Consider the following 19,865-nt stretch of genomic DNA (forward strand, 5'->3'; position numbering starts at 1 on the left):
TCTGCGTTCCGTAAGCGGCTAGGTTGGTTACCCATTCGACAGCGACGTGATGCTCATATTCTCCATCTCCTATATTCCATCCTGTTCAATCCTAAAACTCCTTCTTATCTCAAAAATGATTTCAAATTTTTGGGTTCACATAACTATAGTTTACGCTCTTCCGAAAACTATACCCTTGAAATCCCATCTCATAACTCCTCTTTTCTTGGCGATTCCTTTAAGGTTTCAGCAGTTCGGCTATGGAATTCACTTCCCGTCACTATTCGCTTAGCTCCTTCTCTATCTTCCTTTAAATTTCTGCTTTATAAACATTACCTGTCCATGTCATACCACTAATTACTTACTGACGTGAGAGCGATCTTTTTCATCTTAGATTGTCCTGATTCATGTGCACTGTTTACTTTTTGTTTTGTTTTATGTAACTTGTATCAGTTTAGTTTATTTTTATTTCTTTTTGTTTCTGTTAAGTATGTTTTGTTTTTTTTTTTTTCCCCTTTTTATTTTTGCACTTCTTGCCTACCTTATCTAATATACTCATAGTGGTTTTTTTTTCCTTTACTAACAGTGGTTGTCTGGAAGAAATCGCTCTAAAGCGATAAGGCCGCCAGTTGCTTGTCATTAAATTATGTTTAATATTTTCCTTTTATGTAATGCAACAAAGTGTAAATAAATAAATAAATAAATAAATAAATCCCATTTGTTAAGGCTATATATTATGTAATTTTTATTAGAACACATTACTTTATTAATAATGTATTAATAAAGTAAGGGGAGTAGAAGAAATTGGGTTGGTAAAGACTGAGTAAAATAAGATTTGTCTATGGATATGATTCTAAAATTTTCTATTGTCTTTTGTTAGAAATTTCACGACAAAACCAGATTAAATTATAATAAAATGTTTACCTAAGCTTGTTAATGCTGTCGGCGAAAAGGTCGTTCACTGTCTTTTGATGTTAATAACCGAAATGAATATTAATTTTAATTTGTTTATTACTATTTTAATACAAATTATTTGCCTCAGTGAGTTAATTGGTCTGTGGACATGAAAGTATTATGGTACATCATTTAAGCTTCGCGCATTTAAGAAAATGCATGCAATGCAGTAGGGGCTCTCGTACTGAGGATTAAACAAAACTAAAAAAGATTTAAAAACCACTTCCAATTCAAAGATTTAAAACATATAAATTCAAAAAGATCACTATCGCAAACAATTGAATTTAAACAAATTCTTTATTCAAAGCGTATACATATATTTAAAGTGTTCTATGTAATTTGGTCGTTCTTATTAAATGTATACTACGAGTATATTATATATATAGCTTAGAGAAACACGTTATTTACGGTTATTATTGCATTGATTGAACTCTGACCTATCTTGCTCTAAGCTATACACAGTAAGTTGTTGCCATAATGAATATCTTAGGTATTTCGCATCCCTTGCATACTAAATTCCTAGTTCCACATACCTCGCGCCATTCGCATTTTCAATAAGGCTGTTATTATGTATAAAGTGTATTTCTACAATAGTTAAATATTTATATGCAATTTTTTTTTAGTTGCCAGTGATAATGTTTTGAAGTATGCTGGAAAGTGTGTTTAATGGATCGTGAAAGATTGTAAAATAAATATATTTTTAAAATTCCAGCACTTGATTTATCAACAACATGCAACATCTAAATTACGTTAATTTTTTTCGTGTTTTATTATGTAACATCTATTTATATACGTTGTAAAATCAAAGAAAGATAGAATCTATTCACAAATAAATGATCACTTTTGTTTATTATGATCACCTATTGTCGAATTTTCAGTACAGTAAGTACAGCAATTAGCTTTACCCGACACGTGGAACAAGCTTTAAGTACACATAACAAAACGGTTTACGCGGCGTAGTAAATATAAGTCATTGCTTGTAATAAAATTCACGACGAATGGTGTTAATAAAACGCTTGAGTGGAAGCTCGGATCGGTAAAAGCTCGAATTGAATGCGCTGAGAGCTTACGCGACTGATGTCGCATTCGTGTGAAAAGAGCTGCTTTGTTTATACGCAGGTAGAAATAATTCCAGAAAATTAACGCTTAGGAGTATAATGTAAAATGTTGTTGAGTGCAAGTTGAGTTTAGTTTTTCGTGCGAAAAGGTTTATAATTATGAATATTCCGTTTGAAATAAAGATCGTACGCATCCATACCATCAGAGCATTAGAGATTTGAGAGTTTTACAGGTCATTGCACAATCAATTTACGAAGAAAATACGATCTATAAAGAAAAACAGAATGTGAGAGAAAGAGCAATATAGTGCTTTAATGCCGCATAAAGCATATACACAAATTATAATACAACACATACATAAAATGTTTTAGCACATGAAAACGTTATGTGTTTTGTAGCACTTGAATGGTAAAGAGTAATCTATATTTGTCATTGCAAAAAGTGCTGACGTTGCGTTACAATTTTAAACCGTCACTCCATAAAACAAAAAGTAGATATATGTGGAGATTCTCTACATAATTTTATTTTAAACTGCATACTTGTATAAGCATCTTTAACTTATTCATTATTAAAGGTTGGCTGTTAATACGAATCGTTTATCTTCCGCCAGGTTTAATATATCGTTGGCGGATGTAATATAGACTTCCGTATATTTCTCGCAACACTTTCTTTGCCTTCAACTTAGCATCTCTGTAATAAAAAAAATCCTATAAAACCACAGCAACAAAAAGAAGATTTGCCAAGTACCAGCCCTATGCGTCCCTAACCACAAACGTCACTTAGGGTTCAGGTCTATGGCAAGTGCGGTTACACTATACGAAGTGGAAAGGTAATGAAACAATAGCTTCCCTGCAAAAATGATGACATAAAAGTACGTTGCAAATATTGTTGAAGAGCTTTGCTCTTAGGTATTTCAAGACATATGTGAAATTATAGGGTTGATATAATTTTTTTAAACTAGTAATAAATAAATATAATAACAGACATTTTATCGTCTTGTCTTAGTTCTCACTATTAAATTAATGCTCGATGTATTGTTGTTAAAATGTTGTCAAATCTAGCTCCTTCGGCAAATGGACGGAATCAAATGTCTCGTAAAATAAAATAGTTGGCAATGCGAGAGTTCTTGCCTGTTCATCTCGTCCGTTTTAAGTCCATAATTTGAGGACGGCAATAAATGTAATTTTAGAATAATTTCTAATTTATTGTTGTTTATAGATTCACAACAACTATCCACGTTAAATATTTGTGTTTAAAGTGAAAAAAAAATATTGCGCAACATTGCAAAGAAACAGAAAATATGTGATAATTTTGTTGTGGCATTCATGAAAAACTAAATAAAAATGAAACTGTTTTTCAATAACTCAAGTACCAAGGGAATTCTTTGTGAAACTCGGCGCATATTGAATAAGTTTTATACAGTGGAAATTTCTTAAAAAGTAATAACACGACTGTATAAAATTATTTGTTAGTAAAAGGTATACTTTAAGGCAATTAAAAGAATTAGAATTACCACTACTACAAATACTACTATAAGCAATATATATTCTACTTATGAATACTAATAATTAATTATAATATATCTTTCATTGGAACGTAAAAATAATGAGTACTGTTTTGTTTGTAAAGAGGCATTTGGTTGGAAATAAGATTTTCCATGAGAGGATCCAAGTCCTGATTTTGATTATCGGTGAAATTTGAAAGAGGAAAAATATCAGTTACGTAGAAATTTCTGCCCCATGACCAGTTTGTAGCAGTATATTTTCCATGTGTAATACAATAAGGAAAATCAGAAATAGGTCAAACTCCAATAAATGTTTCGTCGGGGTAGTGTGAAATAAATATCATCTGACGCGTAATTTGAAAGCGCTTTCTGCCTATTGGATTTTCCTTGTTACTTCAGTGGACTCGGCCCAAATTATATATAGTTTTACCTGACAATACAAATCAATTTATACATTTTCACGCTATATTGTTATTTATGTTATGCTTAAACTTTGTGTTTATGCGTTCCTTTAGGCTTACAATCCTATTTCATGCAATATCATTATTAAAATCCTTATAAACAGATACGACTGATCTTAATAGACTTGTCTCTGAATCTTTGCATTACCTATTCCGTATAATGTAATACAAATTAAAACCGCGAAATAGTATCTGTAGAAACATCAATTGTAACTTTTCAATCTTAGATCCATGAACACATAAAAGAAAGATTTAGACTCAAAAATTTGACAGCATGTGTCAGGCACAGAGCAGGCTATTAGAAAACATTTTTATCACGAAACAGACTACCCAGATCTACGCCTGGTAGCACGATACAAGTTTTTTTATATAGAACAGGGGGCAAACGGGCAGGAGGCTCACCTGATGTTAAGTGATACCGCCTCCCATGGACACTCGATGCTAGAGGGCTCGCGAGTGCGTTGCCGGCCTTTTAAGAATTCGTACGTTCTTTTCTTGGTAGCTAAACTAAAACTATTTTTAAAGAAAACGATTGCGATCATCGTGATTCGTTCGTAATTAAGATATGGCTATAACAGACACTTTCATGTGTTGTGGATATGACCTTATCGGTAGCCGGTGGCAATAATAATTGATGATGTTATCGATCGTCGGTATACAGATATGAGAGAAATCACGATTTTCACACGTGATAACGGCATTTGATGTCTACAATTCGTTATGGTTATGGCCTAATTCTGAAATGTTTCGAGCAAGCCTTCGCCTCAGGCTCACTTTCGCATTCTGTAAGCCTTAAATCAAGGGATTCAAATTATCCAACAAACTTCTTTGGAAATGCTTTGTTTCAGAGTAGAACATAATTATTTTATGAATACAACATCATTTGTTTATTTCACAACACAAGCGGTATTTTTGAATGAAATAAACCCGGAGTTAATAGAAATAAAAAAAAATATATCTAGTATTGTATTTTATAAACCTAACTTTTACACGTTTAAAGAAAACCCTTTTTAACTAATTGAAGCTATGTATAATTATTTTACATTATTTTAATTTTTCCCAACGTTTCGCGTGCTTTACAGCGTGCGTGGTCACGGTGACTGAAGACAAAAGGTGTTGAATGTCAAAAAGTATCACAGCTGTAGAAAAGGTTATATTATCTGTATTTATTTCCCCGGAATTGATATCGACTAAAATATGAAGGGTTTTGCAGGAATAGAGGGAGAACCCTAATGACAGGAAATATTTAAACTTATTCAAATTAATTATAAATTTATAATAATAATATTTAGTTTCGATCCTTAAAAAAAGTGTTTTCTTTGAAACATATATCTTTTATTATTATTATTTAAATATAAGCAGACCCTTAAAACCGGAAATGCGGAAGTAACCTAACAAAAATGATTGTTTACTAGACTTTTTGAGTACATACATAAATTAATACTTATATTTTTTTTTCAGGACACACGAACGCACGTGGTTGTGGAATTGTATGAAACGGAGAAATCATATGTTGAGGCAGTGGAAATATTAGTCAAGGTAAAAATAACCTTATTAGTATTAATCTTATTATGTTTGCTTAGGAGTATGTAAAACTCGTCGATTCATTTGCATCGTCCCTTAAAGCATTTACATTACATTATAACTAGAATACCAAGATTGGCGCAGCATTCAATAGAAATTGCGTATTGAACTTAAATATAGCTGATTATTAATCTGTTTCTCTTTAATACATTTTTTTAAATAGGAAGAAATCGCAATATTTATCATTAAGCTAATACTTTGTGAATATTATATGTAAGTAGTTAAATTGTATTTCATTAAAAGTTGTTATTGGATACTAATAAGAATAGGAACGCATCAGTAATAAGGATTTATAATAACCGATGCATGGGGCAACCCTATCATATAATTGCTTGCAGATTTTACTACAAGTCACATTCCTAAATACGACGCAAATTTTCCACTTCAAGATCTCGAATTCTTAACGCTTTAAGCGCTTTATGCGATATATATTTTGTATTGAAAAAGTTATATATACGTAGATATCATTTATCAATTAATTTAATCATTCAAATTTTGATGCAGTACTAAACTAGTAAGGTTGTTGTTGTGAAATCACTTTTTTAACAAAATATTTGGAGTACATGTGTTAAAAATTAAATATATTATACAGCTTATATAAATATATATATTAAATAAAAACTTATTCTAATGTACATTTATATGTTTATATTCTATTTCAAAAATGTCTGATTTCCTCACGAGAAAGCTTCTCCATAAAGCGCTGTATGGGTTGAAGACGCTCAATCGATGCCAAAGCCCCCTGACAGCTTAATAAGAATAGTTGTCATTCTGAATGCAGCGCTTAATTTTCTGGAAAGTAGGGGTCATTAAGGAATGAGAGGGACAGAGATATAAATAGTGCCAGTGACACACTTAGCGGCTGTGTATATTAAGGAAATGCGTTTATGTTAATAAATAAAGTAGTGTTTACGAAATTTGCTTCTTGTTTTGTCTTGTGTACGTTCTACTTGATCTACAATGGCAGTGCAAAGTATGGTAAAAGGAAGGATTGAATAATATTTTGTTAATGAACCTTACCTATTATGGGACTAAAAAATATATTTTACGCAACTATGATATATTTGTATGCCGCATCAAAAACTATAATTTACGCATTATAAATGATAATCTTTATATACTACTGACAGAGTGATCAGTGTAGCAAAATATCTAAGCTGCAATGTTTAAACCAAATAACATTCGAATTTTGAAAAACAAATTTTATTAAAGGTTCGTTCTATTTCTAAAGAAATTTTCTAAATAATATAATTGCATACTGTATTTATATCTCCAAGGCGCCAATAGACACGGACCGGGCCCGGAAAGAATATTTCGTCTGTGCATGTCTGTGGGTGTCTATGGCTAACTGCCAGTGTAAATAGTGTTTCGAAAAAGTCTTTGTTTTACCTGTCCCACACAGGTGACGATATCGGTGGAAATCGACACGGCACGCTTCTGTTACGTTTTGTATATAAATGTTGTCTATTACTGTTTACCATGCCAGACAGACACGCTCCCTATGTAAGTAGAAGAAATACCAATAGAGTTTTATACAATTTCAGAAGTACCTTCATCCACTGAAGAGCCCAGAGAATGCAGGTCTTCTTGACGCGTTTGTGGTGGACGAGATCTTCTATCAAGTTCCAGCAATACTGAATGTCCATCAAGAGTTCTTGGAAAAGCTCCGGAGGAGGCTGGAACAATGGGATCTGCAGCAGAAAGTTGGAGATGTGTTTTTAGATGTAGTACGTATATCTTTAGCCTTAACGATTGCTAGGATCGCACTTGGTGCATGTTGTTAAACCTGGTGGACTCAGGTGAAGGAATCATCTGTTTTAAATTTGAAAGATACATTGATAGGAAGTAAATAGTTAAACTTACCAAAAATCTTCAAATGTCACCTAATTTTAATACTAATTCAGCAATATTAAATACAATTATTACATGAAAACTATTGTATTCTATTACAGTTTACCAAACCCACCGTAATGGACACTTATATGTCCTTCATAAGCAATTTGAAGAAGGCTAAAGAGACGATAAAGACAGCGGCATCGTCTCGTCCCGCTTTCGCAAAGTTTCTTGACGCTATGGCCAGAGACCACAAGGGCAAGTTATCTCTAGACAACTTACTCATCAAACCCGTACAAAAGTTCCCAAGCTACAAACTCTTAATACAACGGCTAATCAAACATACAGGTAAGTTATCGAGTGACAAATCATATAAAGAACTAACAGGACACTTAATTTTTTTTAAATATATACGTATATATAACAACTCTCTAACAAAAGATTGATATAATTTTTCGGTAAGTGTTTTGATCCGGTTTTTGGCCAGGAAAGCTTATTTTTGGTTGTAGTGGGCCTCATAGACGAAATGCGTAATATTTGTGGCATATCACTACATAGTATAAAACAAAGTCGCTTTCTCTGTCCCTATTTCCCTTTGTATGCTTAAATCTTTGAAACTACGCAACGGATTTTGATGCGGTTTTTTAATAGATAGAGTGATTCAAGAGGAAGGTTTATATGTATAATAACATCCAATAAATAGTGGATAAGTACTGTTATTTTTGAGGTTTCTAATGTGATGTCGTAAATAATTACATTTTTTCCGCTTACATTTCAAACGCAGGCTGAACCCTACGAGTTTTATCAAAATAATGTACCAAGTATTGTATATATTGAAAAGGTCTACAGAAAAGTCCGTGATGGTATATGCCTATCTCTTATGGATAACCCACATTTTTATATACAACGTTCACAGATTTTCTGTAGTGTATTTAGTATCAGTATTGCACCCGTGCGAAGCCGGGGCGGGTCGCTAGTGCACTATATAATATTATCTGTAGCCTCAGAGAATGCGCGTTAATGTTGGTTTTGGCGCCAATCGTGCAATTTAGTTTTTCCTGATTTATTCCATTCTTAAAACTGAGTCTATGAAAATCTTAACACCGGTGGAGCGACAGTTAGTGCTATATATTAGTAGATTCAATCTCAACCTATCTACGAATTAAAACGGTCAGGTGATATTCATTCACCCAATTTTTAATACCATTTATTAGGAAAAAATGTAGTTTACTAAGTATTTTATATATCCTGTCAATTACGAGTGTAAATATGTAATTTTAGTTAAAAAGTTATATAATAAGATCCTGTTTATACTTCTTATTAATTTAAATAAGCAGACTAGCCGCCATTTTATTTATTCATATTTCATTTCAGATCAGTCACACCCTGACCACAAATTGCTTCTCGATGCTCAAAAGGAGATCCATAATCTCCTAGAGCTTATAAACTGTACGGAGCGAGAAAGTCTAGAACTTGAGATGCAACAACAAAGTCTACGCGAACTGGAGTCTATGATCGAAGGATTATCAAATCTTGTGACGTCAGATAGGATATTTATCCGACATGAGACTGTGACTATCCCATCTGCTCAGGGAACCATAAAGGATAGAGCACTGTTTCTATTCAACGATACATTGTTGATTACCAGCGTTAAGAGACGCACTGGAACTATTAAGAAACCTATTCCGTAAGTATTTCGTACTTATTACGTACACAATGCGTCCGTCTAAATTTTATTTAGTTCATTAAATAAACAGTTATAAAACATATTAATGTTAATCGCATTCCGATTTGAAATGAATGAATAATCTTAAGAGACTTCAATAAAATAAATGCAGCAATAAACAATGAATATTAAAAGTAAATTACTAAGATCGAAAATTCTTGCTAGAACTTTCTGTACGCCTTTGCTTTATGATGAAAATTATGTATTGTGTGTTAATGAATGTTATATTGTTTCCAGAACTTACCAAAGCAGCATAGCGAGTCAAATGGAGGGGAACAAGTACAAGCTGCTGATGCGAATTAACTTGGCTGATCTCGAAATCGTTAAATGTAAGCACTTCGCATGAAAACAAAACTACACGAAACCTTTTTGCATCTTTATTCATATGAAACGTTACACGAAAGATGTTTTAAAGTACTACAGAGTTGAAACATCTTTAACTATTGATTGATTTCAAGAAGTGACTGCCAATATTTCACCTTTTGCCTACTACATTACTACATTTTGCCACAGTCCATCGCGTGTTAATATCGCATCTGGAAAAATAGATGACGCTGGCTAAAAAAGAATCGGCTGTAACTAATAAGATTAATTAACTTAGTTAACCCGAGACTATACTGTGAATCACGACAAATTTCAATTAGATTTTTGGCGATTTGAACTAAAATAGATATTCTAAATTTACAATTGAACATATTCGATTTCGATAAGATATATCTTTGTAAATGTGTGACACTCCTGTAAGACTATTAATACAATTATTTCAGCCAAAGACGAGAACCTCCGTCGGATAATGCACGAAGTCGAGACCCTCACAGAAGACGCGAAGACACTCGCACAGATATCAGAGCATGTCGCAGCATTGCATTACCCACACGCACCGCTGGAAGACCTCGTACGAGAACTACTGTGCAGTGTTACGCGACAGCTGTCAGAGAGACAAAATAGTGACACACAACTCTGTTTTATGGAGATTAGCGTTAACACATCGTAAGTAAAAAGTTATTAAAAAGAATTAAAAAAGCTACATAAATAATATTATAATCTCTGCTGTATTTATATTCCGCGTTTATATATTTGAATTGAAAATGGCTATATAGATATTGTATCAATGAATTGGATTTCAGCTTATTTTTGTTCTGTGGAGTGTTGCTTAGATATAATGAGCTGTATACGTTTAATCTGTGTTTACAGAAGTGGGTCTGAGAATCTAACCATCATATTCTCAAAGACGGAGAAAAGAAGCAATTGGGAGGAGCTTATCATTGAGACCAAACAGAAACTTAGTAAGTTGCAAGACATGTTATAAATATAGATCAATAGCTTTCTAATGATCCAATATAAATTGGATCCATTCCAAAAGTACAAAGAAAATACTGGGTAAACACGTGGTAATCTAACTTTTAACTAATAAAAAGTAAATATTGGAGGTTCTTATTTCCTAAGTTCCAGTTATACTCACTAAGAGAAAAAAATAACTATTATTATCTAAAATTTTAATGCCCTTGAAAATAATTATCGGGCAGTAAAACATTAAATTAATATGATGTATTTCGCTTAAATTTGTCTACGTTTATTGGAGAATATTCAAGTTTATGTATAGTAAATGCGCCATAATGTAATATCTAAATTTCTAGGTGTGTATGGTCACGAACGACCAGCTCCTGAGTTTCTGTCGCCTGTGCCCATACGGAAGACTCGCGCAGGACTTCAATTCACTTGCGCAGCACCGACTCTGCCTCCCAAGGGACAGTCACCCGATGTTTGGGTAAGAATTATTTGACACCGTCATTAAATATACATTGGAAACAATAGTTGACAAAATGATTATAATTTTTATGCTAATAATTCAGAAATTAAAATAGTTTCGATAGCATCGTTAAGTGCTCAACATTTTCTTAGAGATAAGACTAATAAAATCAAATTCAGAATGTAACTTGAATTCAAGGCGCAAAAATTTTCAACTTACTGTTTACTATAAAATTAATTAAATTCCCTAATTCAATGCATCAATGTTTTATTAAAGTAACTTTCATTTTCTATGCCTAATGTGCCTTGTTGTAATTTAAATTGTTTTTAGGTGTGCAACAGCGACGGCTACGTCGGACAAGTGTGCGTACTCACTTTGAGTCCGAACCCGCAAGTGACGAGCTGCAATGGGGTGTGTAACGCGCGTATACTGTGCGTCGCCTGCGTCCCGCCCGCACCACATACTACCATTGATTTACCGTTAGTAGCTTTTTGTTTTTTTAAAGACGTAAATAAATTAAGACTTTAAATAAAATATGGAGTGTAGTGTACAGTCTATTCAAATGAACATATGATTTTTTATCGTCAGTTTAAACTAATTAACTAATTTCTAAAATTTCTTAAATTAATATCTAACGTTTTTATGAATTTAGGTCACGTAATTCTTAGTATTGATTATCATGGAATGGCGTTAATTACTAAATCCATATATAACGACAAATATAATTAATTTTTTTGTATAGATAAGAAATGTAGAATTTGTTTTTCGTTTTTTAGGCTCTTTTTTGAAATTTAAATTTTTATAATTATTATAAATTAATATACCTGTTAAAATAATATTTTTTTTTACTTTCCAGGCCGACATCTCATATACCTGGGGCAAATAAGCCAGGTATAAGCATTTCTGATCCAGACGACAGCTGCAAGAATATAAGGCTTGACAGGTTAAAAATGTCTCTCGTATATATTTTAATAAATTCATAAAAATTCTCCGTATACTCCCGTAACAATCTGTAAATATATCAGAAAACTAGTTTTTGTTTCTTACTTTACATAAAAATGAGATTAACTGTCTATTTCACAATGTATGGATAAAGTACCAAATGGCTATGCAACACATAAATTATTCGAAAGATAAAAGTTCAAAATAAGATACTTCGCGTTTCATGACGAATATCGCTATCTGACAGTAGTGAAACGCAACAGTAATGTTTATCCTACCAAGAAGTAATAAATAGCTTATTTGGAACTTATCCGGACATTGTGAAACAGGCCCTTAGATTATTATCGTTAATTCAAGTGAACAAATATATGATTAGAAACTTCAAAAGTATTTCACATATTTTGACAACTGTTTCTTAAGGATTGTACTGGGTCTTGCAATAACTAATTAAACAAATAAAAAGTATGATAAATAGTTGATTTCTTGACTTATTCCAGTTCTTCATCAAGCGACGAAGAAGATGATGGGTCATCAAGTGAGAACCAAGATGCGCAATCAGAGCGTAGTCACGAATCTGGCAGTCTTCGTTATGCCACCCGCACACTCACCCCGAACCACAGTAAAAGTTTAAGCACGCCGCACACAGGGCAGAATATACAAGTACACCCCGTCATGAAGAGTAATTCCAATCCAGCGGTCGATAAACAGGCTATGGGGATTACTTCTGGTAAGAGTCGTTTAAAAAATACTTTCTATATAGACATCAATTACAGTTTTCTAAATTTATTCTTAAGTTAACACATTAAACACAAAATAACACACACTTAGTACAAATTATTCTAACGTCCTATCCGCTAGTAAAATCAATTTTTTGATAGAAGTTATTGACGTTTCTATTCTTATTTGAATTGTTGTTTCCTTTCCGTAGACAAAACTGTGATGTTATTAGCTACCTATTGCACTATACTATAATTTTATTAATCTATCACTTCCTATTCCTCATGTCTTTCAGTTCACGGACGCATTATAGCTGGTATGACTAAAAATATTTTTTATTAGGCCCATACTCTAAAGCCTAATTTAATCTTCAATCAAATGTTTTCAAAATATTATTAGTTAACCACGATGTTATTAACAAAGTTCATATTCTCATAGTCCTTTGATATTTCAGTATGAACCTCAAACCCAGGTTCTATTTATATTAATTATAAACGAGGGTATGTTTTAGAATATGGGTCTTAAAGTATCTTTTTAATGCACTCATATAATAGTTTTACTTAAGCTTCCATTTTCACTCACGTTTCATAAAAATAAAATAATATTTTTTTATTAAAAACACAATTAAAATATAACGTTTATCAATATGTTCTGCTGTTCTCCCTCAAAATTCTGCAGAAAATTAAAAGCAAAATCAAAACAAAAATAATCTGTTCTGAAACGTGTCACAACAGAATTACAATTCTGTTGCAACACAGATTCATCTTTTCACCTACAAGTATTTCTAGGCACCCTCTCATCACCAGCCAGCCGTCAGTCTTCAGAGGACAGCAGCACAACTGCGAATCAGCCCACAATGTGGTTGGGAACTGAAGATGGCTGCATACACGTATACAACTGTCTGGATAATATACGAATCAAGAAGAATAAAGTCAAATTGCAGCATAATTCTGGTGTTCATTCCATTGTGTATGTTAAAATTATTTAAATAACGCTTGCAAAATATTTATTAATCACATTATTTACAGACGTAATAAATTCGATTAATAAGTTTTAATTAAACATTTTATTGGGTACTAGCTATAATATATTAAGGGCCTGTTTCACAATGTCCGGATAAGTTCCAAATAAGCTATTTGTTACTTATTGGTATGATAAATAGTATGTTTGCGTTTCACGACTGTCAGATAGCGCTATACGTCATGAAATTCGAAGTATCTTATTTGGAACTTTTATCTTTCGAATAATTTATGTGTTGCATAGCTATTTGGAACTTTATCCATACATTGTGAAACAGGCCCTTAGTGTTATAGTCTACTATAAAATATTTATAATTGCAGATACGTGGAGGGCAAAGTGTTCGTGGCGTTGGGCAATGGTGATCTCGTTGCATATTGTAGAGATATCGGTAAGTAGAATTTACATAGTCACTGTATTTTTTAAATCGACAATAACAAGGTTTCAGAGTTAAGACTAATATGAGAGAGTGTGGGTGGTTCTGATAGTATTTGAAGGATATAGTTTTTCAGAGATAGATTGTTTATTTATAAATTATTCATTAAAACAAAACATTAGCGTAATTTTAGTTAAAAAAGCATCTTTGTTAGCATATGTTAGCACCAGTAATAATAGTTTTAGATCTCGAACGAGATAAAATCCCGGATTTTTTCAGAAGGTTCCTGGGCAGAGCGATCGACGATTCAAGTCGGTACAGGCAGCACACCCGTCAGTTCCATGCTTCTATCAGAAGGACGGTTATGGTGCGCCACTCACTCCTCCATCAAGATCATTAACCCGCACACTCTTCAGGTAACATAAACATACATTTTTATTACATTCATTAATATTTTAGTAAACTAAATTGAGTACTTACGTCGTTAAAAGATACAATTTAGGAGTTTCTTTATATTTATTTCTTTATAAAATCTAGATTGAAGAGCTGGGAACCCTGACACAGGTATTTCTTACTTAAAAGGGGTTTCCAAATCTTACCTTACCTGGGAATGAAAATGTACCTACTTAAAATGAATAAACACTTTGTTTTACATAGGCTTGTTAACCTTGTTTACACTACAAATTTTTATTTGTAAAGTTCTAATAGTAAATAGATTATGGATAAGTATCCTCTAATTAACTTTAATATTTTTAATAATTAGAGGTAATCCATAATTTACAATACAGTAATTTTTATACACTTTCTTGAAGCGAGTTAAAAATATATATTTGTATATATTTTTAACTCGCTTCAAGAAAGGTAAAGGTTAACAAATTATCTTAATTAAAAATAATATCATATAGTTTATTTCCTTTTCCAGATTGACGAAACATTCCAAATAAGTTCAGAGACGAAGCCGATAAGTCACATGGCGGTGTCGCACGGCGCAATATGGCTGTCGTTACACAACGCGGCGCAACTCAGGGGCTACAACGCCACTACGAGGGAACTCATCTGCGAGATCAATATAACGCCGCATGTCACTAAAATGCTGCATGGTGAGACATATAAATAAATAACTTTAGTTTATAGATAAAAATATTTGTTTTTTGGAGGTTTCATTTCTGGAAAGTTCTTCTTTTGTGATTGAAAAAAATGCATGTAAATGACGAAATAAAATATTTATCAAATCTTACAGTCCTGAATTATCATGTTACTCAATAGTAAAGAAAAAAGTGTAAATGTAAATGTAGTGTGAAACCGAAGCAAGTAATAATTATATTCGTTCGTGTTCGGTATAAATTATTTAAATTTTCCAGGTTGCGATGACATAATCCGTCAGCATAAGGCAGCTTGTCTTCGAGTGACTGCATTATTGGCGCATCGTGACACTCTTTGGATTGGAACCAGCGCTGGAGTACTTCTTACAGCACCGCTGCATAACGTGCCGTCGGCCAGAAGTGGTCTTACCCAGCCGCATATCACTGGTATAATTTTAAAACAATACTTCAGTCGACAAATATTGTTTTCCAATAATAATCTTATATTTTTAGTACATATATAGAAGTAGCTTTACATCGCTCCCAAATATTAAGGCCAGTTAAGTAAAGCAGTAGTATTGATATCTCTTATTTCGCTCTTATATGAAAGTCAATATTACATATACATTCATTCATTTTTTTAGATTAGTAAAGGTGAAAGTTAATCTATTAATTTCCTGAATATAAAATCTAGAAAATTGATAGAAAATACTGAATTAATTTGCCGCCTCATTATAATTCTGATTTAAAATTAGTACTGATTTCTACTATATGTTACTCTTCTTTTTATAAAAATTGTGGCGTGGTAAGACGCTACTATCTATAATTCACTTTCTATAAGACCTGACCAGTTTATAATATTTAATTTTCAGGTATTCCATACGGTCACACGGGCCACGTAAGATTTTTGACAATCGTAGAAAACCCCGTTCCCCAAAAGCCGACGAAACCAACTCAATTGAAAGCAAAAGGTCTAAGCCGCCGCTCCGCGAACGCAGAGAAGCTTCAGAAACAAGCCGAGAACAACAAGAACAATATGGAAACGCTGATTATTTCCGGGGGTGATGGCTACGAGGACTTCAGGAGTTCCACCATGACGGAAGACGCTGGAAGGGAGGATTCCACCAACCACCTGCTTCTGTGGAGAGTCTGAACCATCATTCGGACTACAGGGTCTAATTCCGGTCTCGGCCTTTTCGAGTTGAATTTACATTGCGATGTCCAAGAGCCTAAATTCTTGAATCGAATGTTGCTTTTTAATAACTCGCGAGAGTTATTTATTGAGATTATTAACGTTATTTAGGACATTAAATGTCGATTATGTGTCTATCAAATTATCCTAACAATGTGCAGTATTAAACAAATTTTAGATTGGTTAATGCCAAATGAATATTTACTGTTTTAGAATCATTTACATGTCCATATCAAAAGTGTTTTATGTGGTTATTGTTTCATAGCTGTTATCCAAAACCTCGTGAAAGTTAAAATCAATGTTATTCATATCGCTTCAAATTGTAGGTATTAAATGTAGACGAGGGCAAGTGCAGCAAGCTTACCGCGTAACTTGAATCGCGATTCCCATTTCAATGTTGAGTTTGAGTATTGGAATTACGGCTAACTGATATTTAAAGTAGTTAGTTTCGTTGTTAAACGGTGTCCTGTTTATTTATTATGTAACAATACAATGCAATTGCTAAATGTGTCACTATAATCACTGTAAGAATTACGTGGTAAGTTTGCAGAATGTCATTTGAACTAGTTCTAAGCGATTTTGATGTATTTGTAACAGATCTCTCGATAGTGTAATTCTATGTACCTTATTTTAATGTTAAACTGAGTTTTAATTGCTCAAACGAAATTCAACTCAAATGTTACCTACCACGAAATTATTTTGTGAACTAAAGGAATTGTAAAGTTTGGAAAATTGTAGGTATATTTATGACGATAATAAAGAAAGTTGCACTAAATACATTATATTATTTAATACCTACTAGCTTTTTCCTAAAATTTCATCTAATTCCATAATTATTATAATGAATTTTTTTTAATTGTTGAATGGATTTAATATTTCAAAGAGACGAACTCAGTGCTTTGTTGACCTAGTGGCTGCACAGTGCGACTCAACTGTAGGTTCAAGCCCCGACTGTGCACCGATGGACTTTTTAAGTGCCCATTTAATATTCGCTCGAACGGTGAAGACAAACATCCAAAAAATGACTTGCCTTAGACCCAAAAATTCGTCGGTGTATCAGGCACAGGAGGCTCATAACTATTCATGATAGAGATACAGAAACCTGAGGCATAGATCTAACAACGATGTAGCGCAACTATTATTATATATTTTTGAGAGCCGAACACATTAGTTTTTCTTATAAGATCAACAATATAAACTATGAGGATTTCATATTTTATTATAAAGATTAACATTATTGGAATTGGCTCTTTGTTAGCGTACCGAACCCAGCTAATTATTAGGTCAATTTCAGTTTTTACTAGCAGACACGCTGTGTAATTTTGCTTGCTATAATTAAATCTATTACATAAATGAAAAAACCATTTAAATGCATCACTTTTATCTTTAATTGATACAATGTTACTTTATAGCAGCTCTACATATTCTTCTGTATGTAGTTTACTTAACATTACAATTAATTTTATTTAACTACACATATTAGCGATATCGGCAAAATCTTGAATCTTCTCATCTTCATTTATTTTATCTTTTTTACCTCTACTTACAAAATAAGGATCTTCTTGCAATTTTGCAGCCAACTTTTGTAAAATGGCTCTTCTGTCTCTTTCTGGATCATTTACTTCTCTTTTTCTAATATAACCTCCTTGTCCCTGTAGCGACTGAATCATGCTACAAACTTTATCTTTGTTCAAACTGTTAAGTGCCATAATAGTATTGCCAACTTTGATAAAGGAATTTTTTTTACCCCTCGCTATATAAAAAGGATCTTTTTGTACTGATCTCACTATGTCTTCTAATGCTCCTCGCCGATCTCTTGCAGCTTTAGCTATACGACTCCCATACTTTTTTCCTCTTGTTATAATATATGGGTCATCCTCCATGGATGACCTACTACTACGTTCAATTAAAATATAACTTGGTTCTTCAGCGTAAATTCTGTCATCCTGAATTGTATTTTGCTCCATAGGCTTGATGTGGAACCCCACACTCACTTCTTTATTAATAACCTGGGCTTTGTCACGTCCTCTTAATGTCCCAGTAAAAAGATTTTTCAATTTACTATCTCTACCTCTATTTGCCCAAAATGAAGAGGCATCCCTTAAACGTGACAATTTGGAACTGTTTTCAAATTCAGAAGTAATTGGTTTTAGAGTATCATCAAAATTCCGGTATCTTTTACCTCTCGTTGCCCAAAATGGTTCTTCTTCATTTAACTGTTGAAGATAATTTTTGTATTCCTTACCTCGGTTGCCCCAGAACGGTTCTGGTTCATTGTAGAGTGCATTCATCGTCCGTCGGCCTCTGTTTCCCCAAAACGGTGTTTCATCGTCATTGTATAAGGCGCGGTGCTTCGAAGATTGATACTCGTTGCTTTCTAAACGTCTACCGCGGCTTCCCCAAAAAGGTTCGTCTTCAATTCTTCTGCCCCTGCTACCCCAGAATGGATCGTCTTCTTCTTGTCGTCTAACTCTGTCATCCGAAACTTCTTTACTATTTTCTTCACTGCTACTATCATAACGTCGGCCACGATTACCCCAAAAAGGCATGTCATTTCTATAAATTGAATTGATTGAGAGACATGTTTTACTGTGTGGAGAACAAACTTTTTCGTTCGTCATAGGTAGTTCTTCAGAATTCTCCAAAGAGGAACTTTCTCTCCTTCCTCTTGCACCCCAAAATGGGCTGTCATCTTTAATCGTATCTAATTTTAATTTGTCTGTGAGCTTTTGTCCAATTCCATCGGTATCGCTTGGTTCATACTGTAAGAATGATTTGATATTTGAAGATCGTTTCGTTCGTTCGCTAGTCTTCCCGGTATTTTGTTTATGGTCATGTATATTCGTGTTATTGCCATGTGTTCCGTATGCTATATGGTTAGATGCAAGAATGAATATCAGGAAGATGAAGATTTTCTTACGCATTTTTATCTAAAATATTAGTTTCAAAATTAGTTAAAGTTATCGTGTATTAAATAAACATACGTAACTATTTTAATAATAAGACTAACATGTATTTATCATTAACCTTAACACTGCAACGTTTTAGACATGTTATTAAAAAATCAGCCTCATTACCAAAAATTAAGGCACGGGTACACGAAAAACGAAGTTTAGAACCAAATTCTTTCATGACTACTTATAAAATATATATACTTACATTTTTATATATAGGGCAGGAATACACATGATTACTGTATTGTCCAGTGGTTGGCTTATGTTTGAGGTACAATATTTTCTTGCGGTGCTTATAAAGGAGTCCAAGGAGCTAGTTCCCTAGGGCTGTCTCGGCAAATTGTATTTTTTCCTGTGTGATTGTAATGCGTTGGGACCGTGTGACCGTTATTAAATTAAAACAAATCCCATTTCGAATTTCTCCCACTTAAAGGCAAGTTATTTTCTGTTAGAATGTTCAATAATATATCTAACAATTTTTTTTTCAATATAATACTAGTTGATAAGCCTTATTAATGTAGGGACTATAGTTGTACCTCCTTCATTCTAAATAAATATTTGCTGCCGTAGAGAAATCTTATGATAGTACCTACTAAGTATTTTGTTATGTCTAAAATATACCTTTGATATGAATATTAAGTATGTGGTTGAAACTATTTATTTGATCTATCGAGTCTGTTGCAGTTAGGGTAGAATTGTTAAAATGTGAAATATTATAATTAGTTTTAATTTAAC

The 19,865-nt window shown here is 33.0% G+C and overlaps 2 protein-coding genes across 7 annotated transcripts in view; one reads left to right on the top strand and one right to left on the bottom strand.

The window, feature by feature from the left end:
- LOC110992398 (rho guanine nucleotide exchange factor 17) overlaps positions 1-16,951 on the top strand; it is a 76,573-nt gene extending 59,622 nt beyond the window's left edge. For 2 of the 6 annotated variants that reach the window (XM_022258204.2, XM_022258207.2), the window contains 17 exons: positions 5,419-5,496; positions 7,086-7,268; positions 7,494-7,722; positions 8,749-9,061; positions 9,338-9,429; positions 9,868-10,090; positions 10,295-10,386; positions 10,738-10,868; positions 11,181-11,329; positions 11,707-11,802; positions 12,290-12,519; positions 13,298-13,478; positions 13,850-13,917; positions 14,182-14,318; positions 14,825-15,002; positions 15,264-15,431; positions 15,857-16,951. In XM_022258204.2, the coding sequence (XP_022113896.2) occupies positions 5,419-5,496; positions 7,086-7,268; positions 7,494-7,722; positions 8,749-9,061; positions 9,338-9,429; positions 9,868-10,090; positions 10,295-10,386; positions 10,738-10,868; positions 11,181-11,329; positions 11,707-11,802; positions 12,290-12,519; positions 13,298-13,478; positions 13,850-13,917; positions 14,182-14,318; positions 14,825-15,002; positions 15,264-15,431; positions 15,857-16,137 (2,829 nt within the window). In that variant the 3' untranslated portion in view covers positions 16,138-16,951. Of the gene's footprint in view, positions 1-5,418; positions 5,497-7,085; positions 7,269-7,493; positions 7,723-8,748; positions 9,062-9,337; positions 9,430-9,867; positions 10,091-10,294; positions 10,387-10,737; positions 10,869-11,180; positions 11,330-11,706; positions 11,803-12,289; positions 12,520-12,804; positions 12,867-13,297; positions 13,483-13,849; positions 13,918-14,181; positions 14,319-14,824; positions 15,003-15,263; positions 15,432-15,856 lie in introns of those variants that run through there. The other 4 variants (XM_045628734.1, XM_022258205.2, XM_022258206.2 and 1 more) reach the window with 4 other exon arrangements.
- A 611-nt stretch (positions 16,952-17,562) lies between these two features.
- Positions 17,563-19,498, bottom strand: LOC110992471. The gene is made up of 2 exons (XM_022258312.2): positions 19,336-19,498; positions 17,563-19,106 (listed from the first exon to the last, which is right to left on the bottom strand). Exon 2 carries the CDS (start codon positions 19,098-19,100, stop codon positions 17,643-17,645), a length of 1,458 nt encoding a protein of 485 aa, XP_022114004.2. The 5' UTR covers positions 19,101-19,106; positions 19,336-19,498; the 3' UTR covers positions 17,563-17,642.
- Positions 19,499-19,865: the final 367 nt, after the last annotated feature.

This window comes from Pieris rapae, chromosome 6 (genome assembly GCF_905147795.1).
Source record: "Pieris rapae chromosome 6, ilPieRapa1.1, whole genome shotgun sequence".
Classification (NCBI taxonomy): Eukaryota; Metazoa; Arthropoda; class Insecta; order Lepidoptera; family Pieridae; genus Pieris; species Pieris rapae.

Coding starts and splice junctions, on each gene's coding strand:
- LOC110992471 (XM_022258312.2), bottom strand. CDS start 19,100: ATGCGTAAGAAAATCTTCATCTTCCTGATATTCATTCTTGCATCTAAC.